Here is a 19017-nt window from a genome sequence, read left to right on the forward strand (position 1 = left end):
CCAAGATCTGTTGATGATACTGACCATAAAAGAGAACAAGTACAAAACATAGTTGCCAAAGGAATTGGGACTTTTTCACCCTGATGGGAAAAGTCTAAAACCAAAATAAATTCCCCTCCTGATACATGAAGAGTTTAAATCATTCCATCCCAGCCTTTATCCAGTACATTACACAATACAGAAACTAGGGATATATGAGAGTTGGACCCTAATGAGTTGTACATATGTGTGTATGTGTATTTACTTGCACACACGCACACACACATATATATAGAAATAAAAGCTCTACCACTAGAATAGGAAGGGAAAATGGTAGTTGTTCAGGAAAAGATGCTAACTCCTTGAGTGTTTGGAACATGCATCAGCCACTGGCTCTCAAGGTGCCTCTGAAGAGCTGTGATAGAACAATAACAAACAGATATAAAGAAGAGATATCTCATTTTGATTACCACATCCAGAATAAGCCAGAATAATTTCCACTTTTCCCTTTAAATACTGCCATAGTTCAGACTGTAGTCAGTCCACCTAGGAAAAATTCTGCAAGTCAAAGAACAGCATGTAACACTTCTCCAAGAAGATGCACATCTGACATGTACTCCAAAGGGAGAATGCCAGGAAAATTAAAAGAAAAAAACAAAACCAAACCACAATACGCCAAATAAACAAAAAAAATTCCTTTTTAACTCACACCTCTTTTAGATGCTTTCCAGGTGTGAGAAAACAACCACATGCATACATTCCATGTGGTTTGAAATACAGAACTTACTTCAATCAATAACCATATTACAGATAGATAGGTATGTGTATATATATTGTGTATTTATATATACACAATATGAGAAACTATTTTTACTATACTTTAGATTTGCAATGCCAGAAGTCTACTAACATAAAAGTAAGTCAGAATACACCCCATCCTGCAAGAACTGCTTGCAGTTTGCTCCCCACACCAGGTGGCACTAGACAGCTTTAGATAAAGCCCTTCAAGGCCAGCATTCCCAAGCAGATCTGGGATTCATGTTTTCTCTGGTCTTTCAGAGTATTTCTGGGTACTTTATACTACTCTTGTATCTTCTCTGCTCTTCCTCCTGAAGGAATTTAAGAAGCTTCCAAGTGTTACATGTAACACCAAAAGAAATTATGTATATGCACTAAGTATGGCAGGGACAAAGCAAAAGTTGATGGATTTTCATATACTATTAGCAATTTACAAAACCTTTCCCAAATGAACTCTAAATTTCGTCTCAAGAGGTTGTGGGCAGAATCTTTTGAGGCACTTTAAGAAACAGTTAGCTCTTTTTTTCCCCAAAGGACACTCTGCAGTGCAAAGCATGTAGCATTGTTCCAGAATAATTTTCGGGCTTTGAGTAAAATCATTCATAAGCTGTAAATAATACCATATATAGCTGAAATCCCAGTCTTCAAAATATGAAGCATTGTAGCCTCTTGCTATTAGCCTGCAGCAAGGTTTCTACAATATGGACACTTACCTTTGGGTTTTCTTTCACTGTTGTCAAGGTTCAAAAACTTTCTCTCTCTCTCTGAGTCATCATTTCTCAGGCGGTTTAAAATCTCCTCCAGTGTTTTGACAGTATCAGCAAATGAAGGACGCAACTTTGGATCCATCTGTGAATGCACACAGATCAAATAAGTTCACATGGGTTTGTCCATGCTATTCTGCTTACACAGTGGACAGACAGAGAGACAATATGAAGGAACTGAGGAAATTCAAGACTGTTTCAAGAAATGTGTTGTCATTGCAAAAAACCTAAGTAAAGCAGGGGAAAAGTAGTATTCTGTCCTCATTTATGTCTATTATACCTCTCACATTTAATTATCACGCTGTAAATATTCTATAAAGAGGACGCATTTTGAATTGAAAAGGTGGGAAGCTGTTAGATTCAGGATTTGCAAGGGGAGTTTGTTTGTTTTAAACAGCTTTTATAGTTCAAAGATTTCTTTCTGGACTCCAGTTATCAGTCAGAGATGATATATCAATGTTATTTCAGAATGTGCCTGAAAGCAATAAGGATTAATCACAACAACTTGGCTATGTCGTTCTTTAAAAGTTTGTAATTCTTCTATCGTCTCCTTGTGGCTTTAATTAAAACCCACCTAAATGGCATTGCTGATTTAAAAGTTTAAAATGCTGTATCTTTCCATCTGTTAATTAGCCTTACTACTCAGTGTACTGGTCTGTCTTGTGAGGAATCAAGATTGATTATATTATTTGACAAAGTAGTACAATAGAAAAAAAAATCTTTGATCAAGTAACATATCCTTCCCTCAGTCATCAGTGTGTATTTAGTTTGTATTTATCAGTATGTAGCTATTTATTCACCCTAGTAGAAATGGATTTCTAAACACTTGAATTGTACTAGAGGGCAAGCAGCTTAATTTAAGCTGTAACTTAGAAGACATTTCATTCTTTTGAACATTGACCCTGTATATATGTTACAGGTTTATCTACTGTAGGTAGCAATATCTAATTCAGCAGCTGAAAGTTAACTTTATTACACTATTAAAAAAAGATTTCGCTTGACCTGATTCCTGTTTCCAGCCCTCTAAAGGCTTTTTCAGAGCGGACAAGCCCAGACAGATCTAACCTCTTGTACAAAGGGAACAGTGGTGCTTTGTATACAACAAACCCCAAAGATCTCCCTGATACTGCCTTGCAAGTCCTACAAGGTAGATGTTTCTGAAGAGAACCAGTGTGATCAGCAATGCCAGCACAGCTTCTAGCAACACAGGGTAAAGGGCTAAAAATTCATATGTACAGTAATAAAAACCAACCAAACAAGTCATACTTGAAGAGCTCAAGAGCAGCAAGAAAGTTGTTCTAATGCAGCATGTGGAATTTCCTGGCATAGGAAAACATCATTTTCTGCTTTCCTTATTTCAATGAAAGAGTAGGGCAGGGGCAAAACCAATGCACACACTCTGTACTCCAACAAACTTACAAATTTGGGAAACTTAGAGAGCTGTTGCAAGCTACAGGAAGTAAGAAGAGCTCTCTGGCTATTTTAATTTGTGATAGGTAAGATCCAGGACAAAAGCCACAATGGAAAAGTGACTCAGAGCAACATTTGCCTCTTCCATCCCTGTGCAGTCCAGATTCTGCTCAAATGGAATAGAAGGTTCTTCCTCAAGGCAGTGGTTGTCCAGCACTCGGCTCATGCTGGTGAGCTTTTTGCATGACCATACATGATTACATTTATAAGTATTTGCAAAAGTAGGTTTATAGCTGTTGGGGAGCCTTAAGTTTTAGACTTCCTTGCATGTACTTATTTTAAAAACACCAACACATTATAACAGCAAATTAAAGAAATTTTAATCCATCACTCATACATGTCAGTTTTTACTGGTTTTCTTTGGTTGCCCTAAAACACATTTCCTGGCTGCAGAAAACCCCAGGGCTTTGCACATCAGTTCAGCTAATCAGCTGAGCTATACAGCTTAGCTATACAGCTTACATTGTTTGTTGACCTATTAAATAATTAAAAAAATTATATAAATGTTCATGCCTAAGAGTAAATTATCACACAGATCACCTATTACTGAAGCACAGCATGCTTAGGAAGAAATAAGAAAGCCTTATCTGTTCACCACCTTTTTCCTTCTACTAGGTAAGTGGTAAGTGAATTACAGCATGCCCCACAATGAAATCAGCATTTTAATGGCTTGATCACAAGACAGTCATTTCCACTTTCAATTCAGGGAAGGGACGTTTATTATGCAGAAAGCAGCATTTGACAATAATCAGTAGGAGAAAATCCTTTTTCTTTGAACACACCAAATTCTTACATGAGAATATAAGATCAATCACTTCACCTTTCTTCATGAGTACAGTTTTACTCTGAATTTTACCTGAAAATTTGCTGAAAAATTGCTTTGAATCATGCATCATGTGTTTGGATGCAGTATGATTTCTGGAGTCTACAGGTGGGAGCTGAGATTTCCAAAGTCAAATCTTACTTCTAAGCCAAGCCCTTTAGAGCTTATGTAGTCAAAACACTTCATAAACATGAGTCAGATGTGCCACTGTTCTGGTGAAGCAAGCTCCACTGTACTAAAGTGAAATCAGAGGAGTGAAGTAGCTTGTCCAGAGTAAGTTCCACAAACATTTTTAGAATTAATTTATGCTCTGTTGTTTCAAGAGCAGCAGCCAACCCCACCTGCTCACATCCCACCTTTATACCGCTCTCCCCTTGAGCAAGCATGTGCATTTGTACTAATACAAAGGACAGAGCAAGCTTGGGGCAAAAATAAGCATCAAGAGCACGGAGAGATGAGACTGCTTCGTTCAGCAGCAGTGTTGACATGAAAACAAAGCCTGAAAAATCAGTAACAGACTGGAATAAAAAGCCTGTTATGAGACTTTTCTTACAAACACTCACTTGGATGTAGTGCTGGTATTGGCCCAGCATGGCCTGGTTGGGGGGGTCCCACACAAAGTTTTCTGCAGTAAAATTTTCAGAACTTGCCTCAACTTAAATTGTGCAAACCGGACATTCTCAACTTCAGCTGAATTTGGTGGAAGCTCATGTTCTCTTACTTAATATAAACCAGTTTACTCTACAAAGGTACTAGCAACCTCTGTTAGGGGATAACCCACAAAAGAGATCTACTTCCTTGGAATTTTCACACTGAGGAGCCATGAAGGTATCCAGCACAATTTTACTTGAATAACTAGCAGAAATTTTACTCCATACAGTGCATTGCCTATAGCCTTACCGATATTAAATCATTTGGGTCCAACTTTGCTTTTTTTGGAACACAGGCTAGGGATTTGGAGGTTTATCCCACTTTCCAAAAGGCAGCATATAGAAACTTTAGAGTAGTTTACTGCCTGCTCTTGATTTGTTTGTCCCCCCTGTTTGTGAGAGCAACTCAGAATTCTTTCTTCACAGCTCAGTAGGTCTGTACACAATAACAGCTGGATTTTGTCAGCCCAAGGGCCAGCCAGTGTCAATAACATACAACTGGTTATGATCAGCCTGAGCAGCCTGCAAGAAGCTGTTCAGTGTGCCAGACCTGTTTGTTTGGCATGACAGAACACAGAATTGCAAAAACACAAGATAGACCTTTTTGCAAGAGGAAGAGAAGTGTTATAAAAACGGCAAAGGGCTTTCTGGGTTATCAGAATGTACACTGCTTTTATAAGTAAGCTCTTCAAGTCTCTTCTGTAAATGCTTTAAACTCTATCTTCAAAAGCCAGAGGGATTTAGAGAACTCCAGTTTAGGCCTCTTCCCTTCAAGAAAGATACTCACATTACAGCAGTTGAAGGCCAGCTGGAGGAAGTCAGGGGGACAGTCTCCCACCATGTGCTGGAAGGCATCATAATCTAATCCAAAATTCTGTACAAACAAAAATACAGCACAGAGATATACATGACGTATGCTATCTGGCCCAAAGCATCTTCTTTTCAGGGAGTCCCTACATGAAGTTATCAGGAATAACCATGAACACCATCTCTCAGCAGCCACATACAGAGGATTTTGAGAAAACTTCATGCACACTCCAAACTGCAGCATTCCCAATGGGGATTACTTGATACAAGATACCTGTAAGAGAATGAGCTGACTTCAAAGCCCATCCTTCTTCCTGGACTCAACTGCAATCCATTGCACTTGAAACGTTGCCCATGTGGATCTGGAAGCAATATCTTATACTATGATGTTTCACTATAGTGACTTTCACAGTGTAAATTAACAGCCTGCTATAAAACCAGAGGCTTCACTATGATGACAATTTATCAATTAAAATGGTTAATTTTTCAGTGGATGGTAGACTGGTTATACAAATTATCCAGTTCCTTAAAGGCACTTCTATAAAATCTGAAGGGCAGAGAAACAAAAGGATCTCTTATTTACTGCAGTTCAAGACCTAAGCAATTTTGCACTTGCAGAACTGGAGGGCGATAGACAATTTGGAAGACCCTCCACAGAGGGCCAAAAGCTTCCCTGCAGATGGCACTCAACCAAAAGACAACTGAAGCAAGTAAGAAGTATCTTGTTTGATTAGTCAATTCTAGCTCAGATCCACAGTGCTTAGCACAGTATGCAGTGAGCTTATTTTAGCTGCTGCTAACATAGCTCCTGCCCCTTTCACAAGGAGGGACTGCTTAGTGGATGCAGTGTGCCAAAAGTGCTCTGTTCTGAATTTGGCAAGAAGTCTACATGAGCTATCATTCTACAAAAGGAAGGTCACTGCTATGCTCTCAAAGTTCTGCCAGTTAGGGGCAGAAAGGATTTCCCATGAGGATTGCAGCTGGACAAAGTCTCCGTGAAAGCGTCTTCGATGGTGCTTCTTACAATAACAGCACAGAAGAACAAAAGCCTTTTACAGGCTGTTTTTAATGTAACACCTATTCATCGTATCTTTGGCAGCAATGCTAGAAGTTCTAAAGGCCAACCATTATCGTGACATACTTACCACCTCCCACCAATGTTATAAACGTAACCACTTACCTCTGTGCGAGGGAGATAGTCTGGATCTGCCTGTATTCTCGCTATAATCTCACACAGAATTATACCATAGGAGAACACATCCGCCTGAGAGAGAAAAAAATAAATAGCCACGTGGTTCAGCTATGAATACCCAGCGTTCTTATCTGCCACTGAGCTTCTCCTTACCCCAAATGGTTATCATGAAACAACTAAACCAACACCACAGCCTTACAATGTTAATCGACTGCATTGTAGCTCATATTTTCCATGTGAAGAAACACATGCTCACAGTAAAGCATTCTTGTTGCACAAATAGCAATAACTTTAAAACTCTCTCAAGAAAAAAAAAAGAAAAAACCACCAAACCACTCAATTCAGCAGTATATAAAAAAAAAAAATCCTTCCTTGCATAAAGAATGGTAAATTGCGTTTGATGTCTTTCAGATGGGAGTAATTAGAAACATAGCCAAAACATGACATGCCTATATATCACTGTGCTTAGAAAGATGGTTTTAGAATACACGTGATCACAGCTTATCCAGAACATTAATGCTGTTTTTAAGAAAAATTACATTTTTCTCTTCTCACAGTTCAGTACCTCTGGAGAAAACAGTGTCTTTCCCAAAGTTTGAGACACCTAGTAACACTGCATACCAGCATCAATTTCCATGACACTTAGTAATCACTTATCTGACTACCCCTGGAGCTGCACAGTTCCTCTGATTTCCACCCACCTGGATTTATCATGTAATAAAATTTAGGAAAACATGGAATACAAGTCTACAGAGCAGAAGCCAGCATCTCTCAGCCCTTAGATATCAGGCAGGCTTATACATCTCCTTTCATGCTGATGAAGTATGAGACCTACTTCCTCTTTAGTCCTCCATGCCCTAGGGTTAGTGAAGAATGTGGCACAATAGATTTGGGTACTTTAGTATTAATTTAGGTCAATTGGAACTCTTAAAAAAAAAAAATCTTTGAAATGATAATTACTACATTCATTACTGAGGTAGCTACTGCCTTCCTGCAAGTTAAAAGTACCACAAATTAAATAGATTATTGACTACTAGCTATAAAAAGGTACAGGATGTGGGCTTTATCACAGAAAAGCTGCACTTGCAGGGCTGAATTAGACTTTGTTACACGTGGGAGAGAAAATCCTGTGTAAAGAAGACCTTGATTGAAAATACTATTTCTAAAATTCCAATGTGATCTGATCCTCCTCGGAAAGAAACATTTCCCAATGCCACAAATAAGAAGACTTAAAAATACCTTTGGAGAACATTTTTATCCAGGTAAAGGATAAAGGTTTTACCTTGAGAAATGTTGAATTTTTATTTTTAAATTGTACAAGTTTACATACAGACCTTTTACTCCCATCCAGATTTCACTAACATATGGTCAGGACAGTAACCTCACTACATTTCTCATAAGACTTAGTTAAATTGTGTTAGGTCAACCAGCCAATACCATATTTCTGCATGTGGGGGGTTTCAGAATGGAAATAGCATAACAGTGACTTATGCTAAAGGTAATTCTATTTCCATATAAGAATCCACACCATGAATAAAAATATTAGCTATTCAACTCACACTCTCCCTTAGTCTGAATGACCTACTAAGTACAGAAACATCAGAAATGAAAATAACATAATTTTAATATTATGAAAATTCTACACTTTGTACACAGCTATTGAAGAGAAACATCTGACAACTAAAGTCCATTTACATCATGTACCTACCTTTTCATTGTAAGGTTCATCTCTGAGAACTTCTGGTGCCATCCAGAAGGGTGAACCCACCACTGGTAACTTCTCACTACATAGATATGGGATAGACGGGAGGAAAGAGGGGAGGGGGGTGTGGGGAGAGAAAGAACCATTAATTAAATGCTCAGGCATTGGTACTAACTTTCCATAACTCCAAGTATCTGCAGAAACTTTTACCAGAGGGAAGTCGATACAAGCGAGTTCCATAACATACTGTATTGTACACTGGTTGCCTACTGGAGTCACTGGAACATTCAATAGCCAGAGGAGAAGGTGAAAGAAAAAGAAAGCTTCAATCAAATACATGTATTTTATTTCCAGTTTCTAAGTGCCTGGCCACTTATAAAAAAAGGTCACAGGTGTTCAATAGTTTTGGTTTCCAAACTCTTGGCAGACAGCGCTCTTTCATCTATACATAAAAAGGCTTGTGGACATCAGTTTTGGGCTAGATGTCAAGTTCTCCATTCACGCAGCAAGACATGCAGGTATCCATCCCTACACATATACCAATAAGCAGTTCTGAAAGCATTCAGCATAGCCTGCTTGCAAACTGTTTTGTTGGTTTTTGTTTGTTTTTTTAAGTCAAGATTGATCAGATGAATCCTTTAACAGGGAAAAATTAGAAGTAATCAGAATAGAGCCAATATGAAAAATTTGCAATTTTGGCTGAATACTGGGGCCATAAGAAAGGCCTCCAGCTTGTCACGCAGCTGACCTTGAAGGAATATCTATTAAAAAAAAAAAAAAAAAAAAAGGCCTCTGAAGGCCTCAAATAGCATGGCTTGCTAGCAGCAAAGTGGAAACAACAAAACTGCATTTGAAAATGGAGGTAAGACTAGATCAAACCAAAATGGTGGCTAATGTAACAATTTTATTATGTTGTTTGTTTTCGTATCAAGTTACCTTACTTTTACCTACAGTTTTCAGGGCATCTCAAAACTGGGTATTCAGAACACCTTAAGGTACCTGTGGTGCCTTCCTGATTTTTGTGATGGGTTCCTGTGAATACAGCTGAAGCTTTCAGCACCTTAAAGGGCAGAGATTCCACAGGAGTGTACAAATACACATTGGCTGTACTTATCAGTAGTTTGGAAATTAAAATATTCACTTTGTTAAGCTTTTAATTCAACATTTCATCAACGTTAATGCCGGCCTTCAGACCTCCCAAGATACAGTTTTAGTATATCTGCAGTTTAAAAACAGTGCATAGCTGAGATCAACTTTTATTGTTTTCTTTGTTGTCAAAAGAGCTAGAAGGCTGTTATTTATTTTACGCAGAAGCATACACTGGAGAAAATCTGACAGCACATTTCACAGTCAGAATACTCTGAAATACACGAGTCAATATACAGAGAGAACAATGAAATCCTTGTCATTGATCTCCCTAACGGAGGGATGACAAAAGGACTATTTCGAATTGTGACAATAGCTTGTGACAGTCACCTGTGCATTCCTCAAATGAGTTAAGACTGTAATTTCACCCTAGGGAGAGCAAAATGGTGAGCCACTGTTAGACAGTAATTTTAACATCTCTTTGTTATAAACCTGGATCCTAATTAACCCAGAGGTTAAAGAGAATAATACAGGAATGCCACTGAATATTGTTTATGAAAATGGAAAGAAGCTGATTAAAGTTGTTTGGAATCAACAGAGGACATTTATTATAAAATCATCCCAATCCAGAATGCTGGACAGTATTTTTGTGCTTGCTTTATTGTGTTTTGTTAGGGGTTTTTTTGTTTCGTTTTTGGGGTTTTTTTAAACCAAAATTCCCAAGTACCTGCTTAGAAGATCTACTGCAAAGCTTGAGTAAATCTTCACAGCTTGAGTAAATCCTCGATGGAACATTTTTGAAGAATAAATATCACCACTAAGTCTATTAAAATGGACAGTAATTAAGGCTAGAACCTTTTGGCCATCCAGCCTGCAGTTCTAGACTGAAGACTGGGGATATTTTTTGTACATTTTGTATCAGAATGCAATAATGGCCTCAGGGATCCAGCTCAGAGCTTCTGACCTGCAATTGCACTGCAACTCTTGCTGTATTTTGATTAGGTCACGTACCTGTGATCAGGAATTTTCTCTGCTAAACCAAAGTCTCCCACTATTGCTGAGTATCCATTCTCATCATGTTTTATTAAGCAGTTCTGGAAAAAAAAAACAAACAAACAAAAAAAACAAACAGAAGAGTTATTGTCAGGGCATGAAACTCATATACCATTTGTTTTATTTATTTTTAATCTGGAACAAGATTACAAGATATTGTTTGGAAGACATTCATCTATGAAAAGCTTTTGTCTGAAAGCAACCACCCTTTTCCCCTACCCTCCCCCCTGCACAATCACATGTCTGTCAAACTTCAGATGCTGCAAACAGACTTACACTTAGTTAATAATCCACTTAAAAACTTGCTGAGAAAGCAGGCAGCCACAGCCAGCATGTACCCAGCTAGGTTCTAGCAAGAATTAAGATGATTTAGTTCCCTTACTGCTCAAGTATGCAATACATGCTGTTTGCTATGACACCTTATATTTTCTCTTTACAATTTGCCTGTACCTGAGCAGAATGCAAGATCAGAGCAAACTCTAAATGCCTTTCTATATTTTGCTACATTAATTACTGAAAAGGAACTCACTGCTTTGCAGTAAATTTTCATCAGAAAATACAAGATGTGACAAAGTTCCATGTGCTTTTAAAGTCTCAAATAAAATTATTTATTCTACAAGTACATCATAAAACATGATTCAAGGGGAAAGTCTAGTAGGGAAAAGCTGTCAATCTTTTCCTTTCAGATATGCCCTCCAGTGTCAGCAGGGAAGGCAATTTAAGGACACACAGAGATAATTGTTGTCTCGCAGCATCACATCATATGCAGGGTATTATCGATTTATTTTTGTTATTTATTTACAACTCTGAGAAACATGCTTTGACCATTCCACTACCACATCTTTTCCCTTCTCACCGAATGAATCAATAGGCGACTTCCCCAAGGTTTTTTCTGTCCTGTAATAGGGTGGAGCAAGACAGAGAATTCATTCCCTGACCACATGCCTTGCTCTGTATCCTTCTGCAGGCAGTACAATAGCAGTGACAGGCAACAAAACCGCCGCCGACTCCTACAGAGTGGTACCCCGCATTAATTAGCTAAACAGCAGGAAACACTTTCTAGCTTTATTGTGCTTGGATGTAAAAAAGCCCCTCACTGACCCCAGAGCATTAGCTTGTCTGTATAATGCAACTACCAAGAAAAGTGAGTCCCTTGTCTAAAAGATCAAGTTCAGGTCATCACTGTTTACATTATTCAGAGATGATTGTGGCCCAGGCCGTGAAGTGAGTTTTCTTCCTGCCAATTAAGAAGTTAAGCAAGCCGCTCCTGCGATGATGTAAAGAAAATGCATGCCAGTCTCTTGAAACGCATGCCGGGCTCCTGAGATGCAAAGTTTTATTTGTTTAGCATGACTCAAGTATAAGTACAGTTAGTTTGGGGATTCATAAACATGTACCAAGTTAGATCAACCATGCTTGCCCAAAGAGCAGCAAAGCTTCTCAGTTACGGGCTTTGTTATCTTTTATCAAAGAGCACATTCATTCAGCTTGCCTCTGTTTAAACATTTGGTCACTGTAAGTGGACTTAAAACTGAGAAGGATAAAAAACTTTTCTGAAAAATCTTACTCAAATGATTCAGACAAGTGGAATTTTATTGTGTATCACATGGAAACAAGTCTATGAGGACACTAGAGATTTTGCAGTGTACAAGAATGCTGATATGAGTTTATGCAGCAAAATATCAGGGTTCTTTTCTGCCATATTAAAGCCATCAGCAATTAAAGATGATTTGTAATTTGACATTTTTTAAAAACCCAAACCTCTCATAAAAGAATTAGTTTTAAAATCTAGATTTCCTTCTTGCATCACCTTTGACTATCTATATTTTGTTCATTTTGAGTAGCAAGACTGCAATAGTTCATTCTGCCTTCTGGGTTTTGAAGATTAGGGTTATTCTCCAACAACTCCTGGTCTCCAAAATTTCAGGGGAACATTTATATTCAAACTTAGAACTATTTTCAACATATCTAAAAATCTGTAGAAACATTTCTACCGACCTTAAGATCTGCAGTAATTTTCAGGGCTGCTTTGATACCAAAAGGAAGCTTAAATGCAACATCATCCTGACAGCAAATTTTCCTTCAGCTTCGTACGAGTACACAATCACATCCCATTAGACAGCAACACATCATCAACTGCAGATGAACAATCTTACTCCCCACCAAGCCCCAGGCAGTCTCAGGTACAGCACTGAACTATTATACAAGTGGATTATTCCTAGATAAATCATATATTAAACCAGTAGTGCATCCAATCTAGCTGCCAAGTAATGCTACCTGACAGCTCTGAGTTCCTTCCTGGGTGAGCAGGAGCTGCCTGCAGCAAAGCTGGGTTCCCTTTCAGTGCAGGCCTTACAAGAAACCAAACAGAGCAGACATCCCACTGCTGTGGGGTCCAGAGGTCCTGCAGGAGAGGCCAGTACACCATGACAAGGCAACGGGAGAAAGCCTAGGGCTACGTTTCTACTGATCAGTTGTTTTGCTGTGGTGGGCTACGCAACGTTAAGTGACAAAGAAGGACGTTAAACTATTCTCTCTCATTAGTGGAAGCTTATCTTTTGTCTGCACATGAAGAAGTGCCAAGCGTGAATTTAAATTCACTAGGATACATATTCCAGTACAAGAGTGACTTTTTTATTCACACTTAAAATCAGCCGTGGGCAGGTGACGTGCACCAGACAAAAAAATGCCAGTGTCACTACAAATGTTCACTGTAGTGAAACTAAACTGATTTAATTCAACTGGGGCAAATTTTTGTGTAGCTACGCACCAATTTCCTGGAACCCAGAAAGGATGGAAGCCTGTTCCTACCAAAATCAGTAGTAAAACCCTTCTATGGATACTAGCGTGGTCAGATGTTACCTTCCAAGCCTGTATCGCTCATTCAGGACAAAGTTTTGCAGACAGCGATGCTTCATTCTGTGCTGAGATTCTCAAGGTGTTCAAAGCCACCTTCAGCACCGCCATACTCCTTGTCCACCCTTCCCAACCTAGTAAATCCATTACACGACACTGCACCAAATCCACAGCACAGATAGTTTAGTTACCAGATTTAAGATGCAATTCATAAAAAGGTGACTTAACATAGCCCACAGTAACTGGTAGTTCACATGCATTCAATGAAAGACATTTCCAAGCACTCACATTCTACTCCCAAGATAAATCAGGATCAAAAAAGGCACAAAGCTTCATTATAGACTAAAAGGTTGAAGAAAGCTTTTAATTTTAAGCTAGAGGTGGTATCTTAGCAGGAAAAGTACAACGGAGCATACTGCACTGTTTCTACTGCAAAGTGATACTTCTCAATTTCTACAAAAAAGAAAAATGTGTATCAACTTGGTATGAAGAAGATTCATGAATGGATTTTGGCACACACACACACGAGTCCAAACCCCTCTCCAGTGCAAAGAGCCTCTCGAGAACTGCCTACGAGATGAAATGCCAAGCAGCTTTACAACACAGGCTTTAAGAAAATGCTTTCCACTTACTATTGCACTATTTGTATAAGCTGCAAGGCAGTAAAACATGATGAGCATCCCAAGCTTTCTTTTTAGACCTCTACAGTCAGGGATGTTCTTTCTTTGGCAGCTCACATGGTCAAAGAGGGCAGTATTTGTCTTCAGTTGGGTTCTCAAGATTTTTTCTCCCCCAAAATGGGGACCCCATCAGTCCTTCCTGAGGCAGTCTCTTAATAGAAGCAAGGAGCTCTGTACATGAGCCCTAAAGAGTTAACAGAGCTGTTTATGCAGAGACAGATGTGAAAGAACATAAAGACCCCTTTGTGTGGTACAGGAGCTTAACATCTGCTTTGCACAGCATAATCCTACTAAGACAAATGCAATATTCTACTCTCTCTTTTACATAAACAAAAATGAAAATAGACTCAAGAGTTTCAGAGTTAAAAATAAGTTGCTTAAATGAAGAAACCCCATCGTTTTATTTTACAATATGACATACAAGCTGAACTTCTCCGAGATTTTATTGCACTCCAGAAAACACAGGAACGCTACTGCAGTGTCATTTGCAACCCTCTAGTAACTGTTACTGAATTAAAATACTTAAAGGCCAATTGAAATGTATCAGCTGTTTTTAAAGTGCTATCCCCTAGGAGAAACACCATTGACAATTAAACACACAACAGGAAGTTTACGGTACTAGATACACTTTTGAAACTAAATGTTTAAGGGACAGGCTCCATTTGGGTCCCAAAGTACCAGTAAAAGTTTAGTATTGTGACTATCCTTAGAAATAATCATCTGTAACAGCTAATTTTTTCAGTGCAAGCCCTCCCCTGCAGTGCAAAATATCGAGGCAAGAGCTTATTCTAGTACAAAGGGAACCTTACAACGGCAGCAGCAAGTATGAGACTCATCAGACAAAGATTCTGTTCATTGCTTCGGTTTTATTTTGTTTTATTTTATGTTAAACAAGCAAACAGCATACAAGGTAGGAAGTCAGGGTATGTCACTTTCAAGCCCAAAGGCAGTGAATTTATGTTACATCAGATAATCCACAGTAATTGCTTACATGCATAATTCTGTCCTGGAGTAACTCAGACTACTCCTCTCTCACTGAAAGAAGGGTGAGCCATTACACATTTACTGTGAAGTGAAAGCACATGTTGGCTGGAATGTACACACATATATATGTGTATATATAGGCCCAGAGATTAGAATTTCTTCATAGATTTTATCATTAAGAGAGCTCATGATGTTCCCTAAAACTGCTCACAACCTACTACTGATTATAAGACACTGCTTGCAATTGTACATAATTCTGCAAAACTAAAAGGCATTTGTTTGGGGTTTGCCTGTTTGTTTTTAATCAAGAGCTTTGGTAGTGGGTTTCTGGGGAGGGGTTCAGCTAAGACAGCTCAGCTGCTTGGGAGACCAAACTTCGAACATGTGTTGCAAGCAAATTTTGAAATAATGAAAATAAAAAATCCTCAAAAATATTATCCTACTGTATCATACCCAGATTTGGCATGTTCTCAACTTGAAACATGACAAGACCTTTTGCCACCTCTGCAAAAAGTAGACTGAGACAGGACATCTGCTGTGTGGGGAATTTGAAAGAGTGAATAAGGTGACAAGACAGAGCAGGAGTCCAAGCTAGGGGCTGGCAGGGACCAAGGCCAGGGTCCTGAGCTAGGTTCTTGAGATGGGGAGAGGATGGGGAAATCAAGGACTATGAGAAGGACATAAGAACTGCAGGAATAGCGAACAGGGGGGCGGGGGGGAACAAAGCTAACCTGGAACAGCAGAACAGGGGGAGAGCTAGAAATGGCTAAACATACTAAAGACCAGAATGCAGAAAGATAGCTTGGATAGCATCAAGCAGGAGCAATAGAAAGAGGGTAACTGTAGTCAGCCAGACAAGAAGATTGAACAATAAGGGGGGGGGGGGGGGCAGGGGGCAGGAACTGGGAGCGAAGAGAAAAAGCTTTTAAACAAGAAGGAAAAGCCTGATGAGAGGCTGGTATTGTACGCTAGCAGAAAGGTTTGGATAGTCACAGAGTAGATGTGATCAGTCTTGGAAAAACACGCAGACTCCTATATGCCAAGGAGTCTCTCATTGTTCTGTCTATTCCTGCTCCATAGCAAAACCAGGCAATGTGTAATGGTAATACTAGTTAACAGTAGCAATAAATACTGATTAAAAATAATGTATTAGTATTCACGTATTCATGTATTAGTTACATGTCCTCCTATGAGGACAGGCTGAGAGAGTTGGGATTGTTCAGCCTGGAGAAGAGAAGTCTCTGGGGAGACCTCATTGCGACCTGTCAGTACCTAAAGAGAGCCTACAGGAAAGATGGTGAGGGACTGTTTATCAGGGAGTGTAGTGACAGGACAAGGGGTAATGGGTTTAAGCTAAAAGAGGGTTGATTTAGATTAGACGTTAGAAAGAAATTTTTTACTGTGAGATTGGTGAGACACTGGCACAGGTTGCCCAAAGAAGCTGTGGATATCCCATCCCTGGAAGCGTTCAAGGCCAGGTTGGATGGGGCTTTGGGCAACCTGGGCTAGTGGAGGGTGTCCCTGCCCATGGCAGGGGGGTTGGAATTAGATGATCTTTGAGGTCCCTTCCAACCCAAACCATTCTATGATTCTATACTGTATTAACTAAGGCAGCAGACACCTCTGCCATGAATCTCAAGCTTTAACACCACAAATGACGTGTATAATGCCATTGGGTTTTTTCCTTTTTTTCCGTTTTAAATTGGTAGAAAGTTGCATACAACATACACTACATCAAAAAATTAATATTGCACAAAGCATGGGATGGAAAACTTCCTGTGAGAACATTCATTCTTCCCCTTATGCACATTAAGGTAAAGTCTTTAACTACATGATCACGCAGACAGTTTTCCACCTGGCACCCACCATTTTTAGTGCATGCAATGGATTCACCCTAACAGTGAATTGGGGCTGTACATAAAACACTTGGACCACTATTTTCAGGACTCTGTCCACTCTTGCCACAGAAACAGTAGAGTGAGAGAAAGGCTGGGAGGAGATGAAAAAGGCAGGCTGGGCTGGAAATGAAGGTCTTCTGTCTTGTGATTAAATCTATGGTAACATTGCCCCAGGATCTGGATTCTGGCCCTCCTCAGCATCACAGGAAGATTCTGTGACAAGGAAGCTAATTTAACAAAATCTTTCAGAGATTCATGCTAATCTTTGCTCTCTCTGCGTCCAGGGGTCAAACCCGACAATTTTATAAGTGCTGTAATGCTTCTAACTGCCCCTGAGGTCAGTGAGCATATTGCCTTTAACTTAAACGTGTAAAATGCCAAATACTCCAAACAAAGTCTTAAAACACAAACCAAATATTCACCAATATTCTTGCTTTTAATCTGTTCTGATAAGGCTGAGTTTATTCATCTCCCTCATCTCAGAGATACTGTAGGAATAAATTCACTGATATTAGGGTAGTCACTGATGTAAGCTGCCAAGGAAATGAACAGTGCTTCCAGAGCAGGGTTTGAATGCAATGCAAATACAGCATAAACAAGGTATTGAAGGAACTCTCTGTGTAGTAGTAAGATCTTTGTTTTGAGGAGTGAGGTACAAAAGGATTTTGCTATATTCTTTCTGCAGGGTGGACGCTTTTTCCCTGTGCCTTCCCAAACTGTTATTTTAATTGTAGGTAACAACAGAAAGAATGTTGCAAACCCAAGTCAGATTAAGAAAAACTTTATCACAATCCACTAGCTCCTACTGAAACACTTCCAATGCTTCACATTATGATTTCTGTTTTAATGACTGCATCTTCTAGGACTATCAGAGTTAAAATTCATATACCAGACCTCCTTGAGAATCACTGAAAGCCAAAAGAAAACCCTCATGATTCCAGGATGCAAATCCTCCTTGTGCACATTATAGCAAGCCCCAAATAAAAACCGATTCACAGGGCTTGCAGTGATACAGATAGCAGACAGGGAACAAGCCAATGAGGCTGGTAGTCACAACCAATCTATGGCTTAATCTCTGTGTAAATCTCTTTACAAGAAGTCAGAAGTGAGGACACCACGTTTATTGGCTTACAAAACGTACAAGTCACCCTGCCCACACAGCTACTATCTGCAGGCTGGAAACAGCCAGTCTGGCTACTCTTACCTTCTGACAGATTCCCATTCGGCTGTTGCTGTTGATCAGGGCAGATCAGCCTGATCAGCTACAGCAGCCTGAGCCCAGAGCCCAAGGACTGAGATGCTCGCAGCATGGGTAGGCACTGGCTGTCTGGACAGCACACTCTCTTCTAACAAGCACTGCCTCTGTCTTTGACAGAAGGGCAGGGGGAAGGGCACCAGTGGCATGTCAGGGCTGACATCCCCTTTGGGCTGCCACATTGACTATAATGACCTACATCTACTCTTCTCTACTGTTCTTCCCTCTGGCTTTCAGCAGTATCAATGCTGTTCTGCTACTCTCCACACGATACAATTAGGAAGAGAGATCACCCTGCTGTATACTAATCATCAAAACCACTTATTTTTCAGTCTTAGATTTGCAGGGGACAGGAACTTTTCCTTCTTTAAGTTTTTATGCATCTAGTACATAGACACATATAATGTTGCTGTTGGAGCAAGACAGCTCTGCTGCCATAAGCGACAGAATAAACTTTATGTATTCATGCCACCTGCTCCAGGAAGTTGCAGGAATTAGAGGTTTGCCAGACACAGAAAAAGAAGGGCAGCAGTATGGGTCTAAATAAGTTTTATAGTAAAATTCATATTAGAGGCATAATTTGCAGTGGGCTGTTGTGTAATAGGTAAAGCAAGGAGACATTCCTGCACAGAAAGTCTCAGTTTCATTCTATTCCTAGTTCAGTCAAGGCCAGAAAGTTTTCTAGAAAAATACTTCCCTCCCTTCCCAGCAAACTGCGTTTCTGTTCTGACCTTTGCAGATGTCTAAATCCTTTGCCTTCAATTGATTAATAAAGCCATCACATCGATAACTGAAGTTTACTGAAGAAAGAAGGACAATATAGAACAGCACTGAATCTACCCTTCTCCAGTCCGGATCACAAGTTCTCTGCCAAGGAAAAAGCCCATCACATCTTCCTTCAGCTTGCTCACACATTACTAAGAATGAAGACAACTCATCCCACCACCAGTACAAACCCAATAAAATACAAGGCATCTCCTCAAACAGAAGCCAAAAGCCACACTCAGAGTTGAAAATTTC

The 19017-nt window shown here is 39.5% G+C and overlaps 1 protein-coding gene across 1 annotated transcript in view; it reads right to left on the reverse strand.

The window, feature by feature from the left end:
• The window catches only part of TESK2 (testis associated actin remodelling kinase 2), an 83769-nt gene that overhangs the window by 5510 nt on the left and 59242 nt on the right, over positions 1 to 19017 (reverse strand). Inside the window, exons 6-10 of the mRNA XM_054833302.1 lie at positions 10283 to 10365; positions 8192 to 8267; positions 6472 to 6555; positions 5272 to 5358; positions 1491 to 1626 (exon numbers count right to left, since the gene is read on the reverse strand). Coding sequence (XP_054689277.1) covers positions 1491 to 1626; positions 5272 to 5358; positions 6472 to 6555; positions 8192 to 8267; positions 10283 to 10365 — 466 coding nt within the window. The remainder of the gene's footprint in view (positions 1 to 1490; positions 1627 to 5271; positions 5359 to 6471; positions 6556 to 8191; positions 8268 to 10282; positions 10366 to 19017) is intronic.

The sequence above is a fragment of the Grus americana genome, chromosome 8 (genome assembly GCF_028858705.1).
Source record: "Grus americana isolate bGruAme1 chromosome 8, bGruAme1.mat, whole genome shotgun sequence".
Classification (NCBI taxonomy): domain Eukaryota; kingdom Metazoa; phylum Chordata; class Aves; order Gruiformes; family Gruidae; genus Grus; species Grus americana.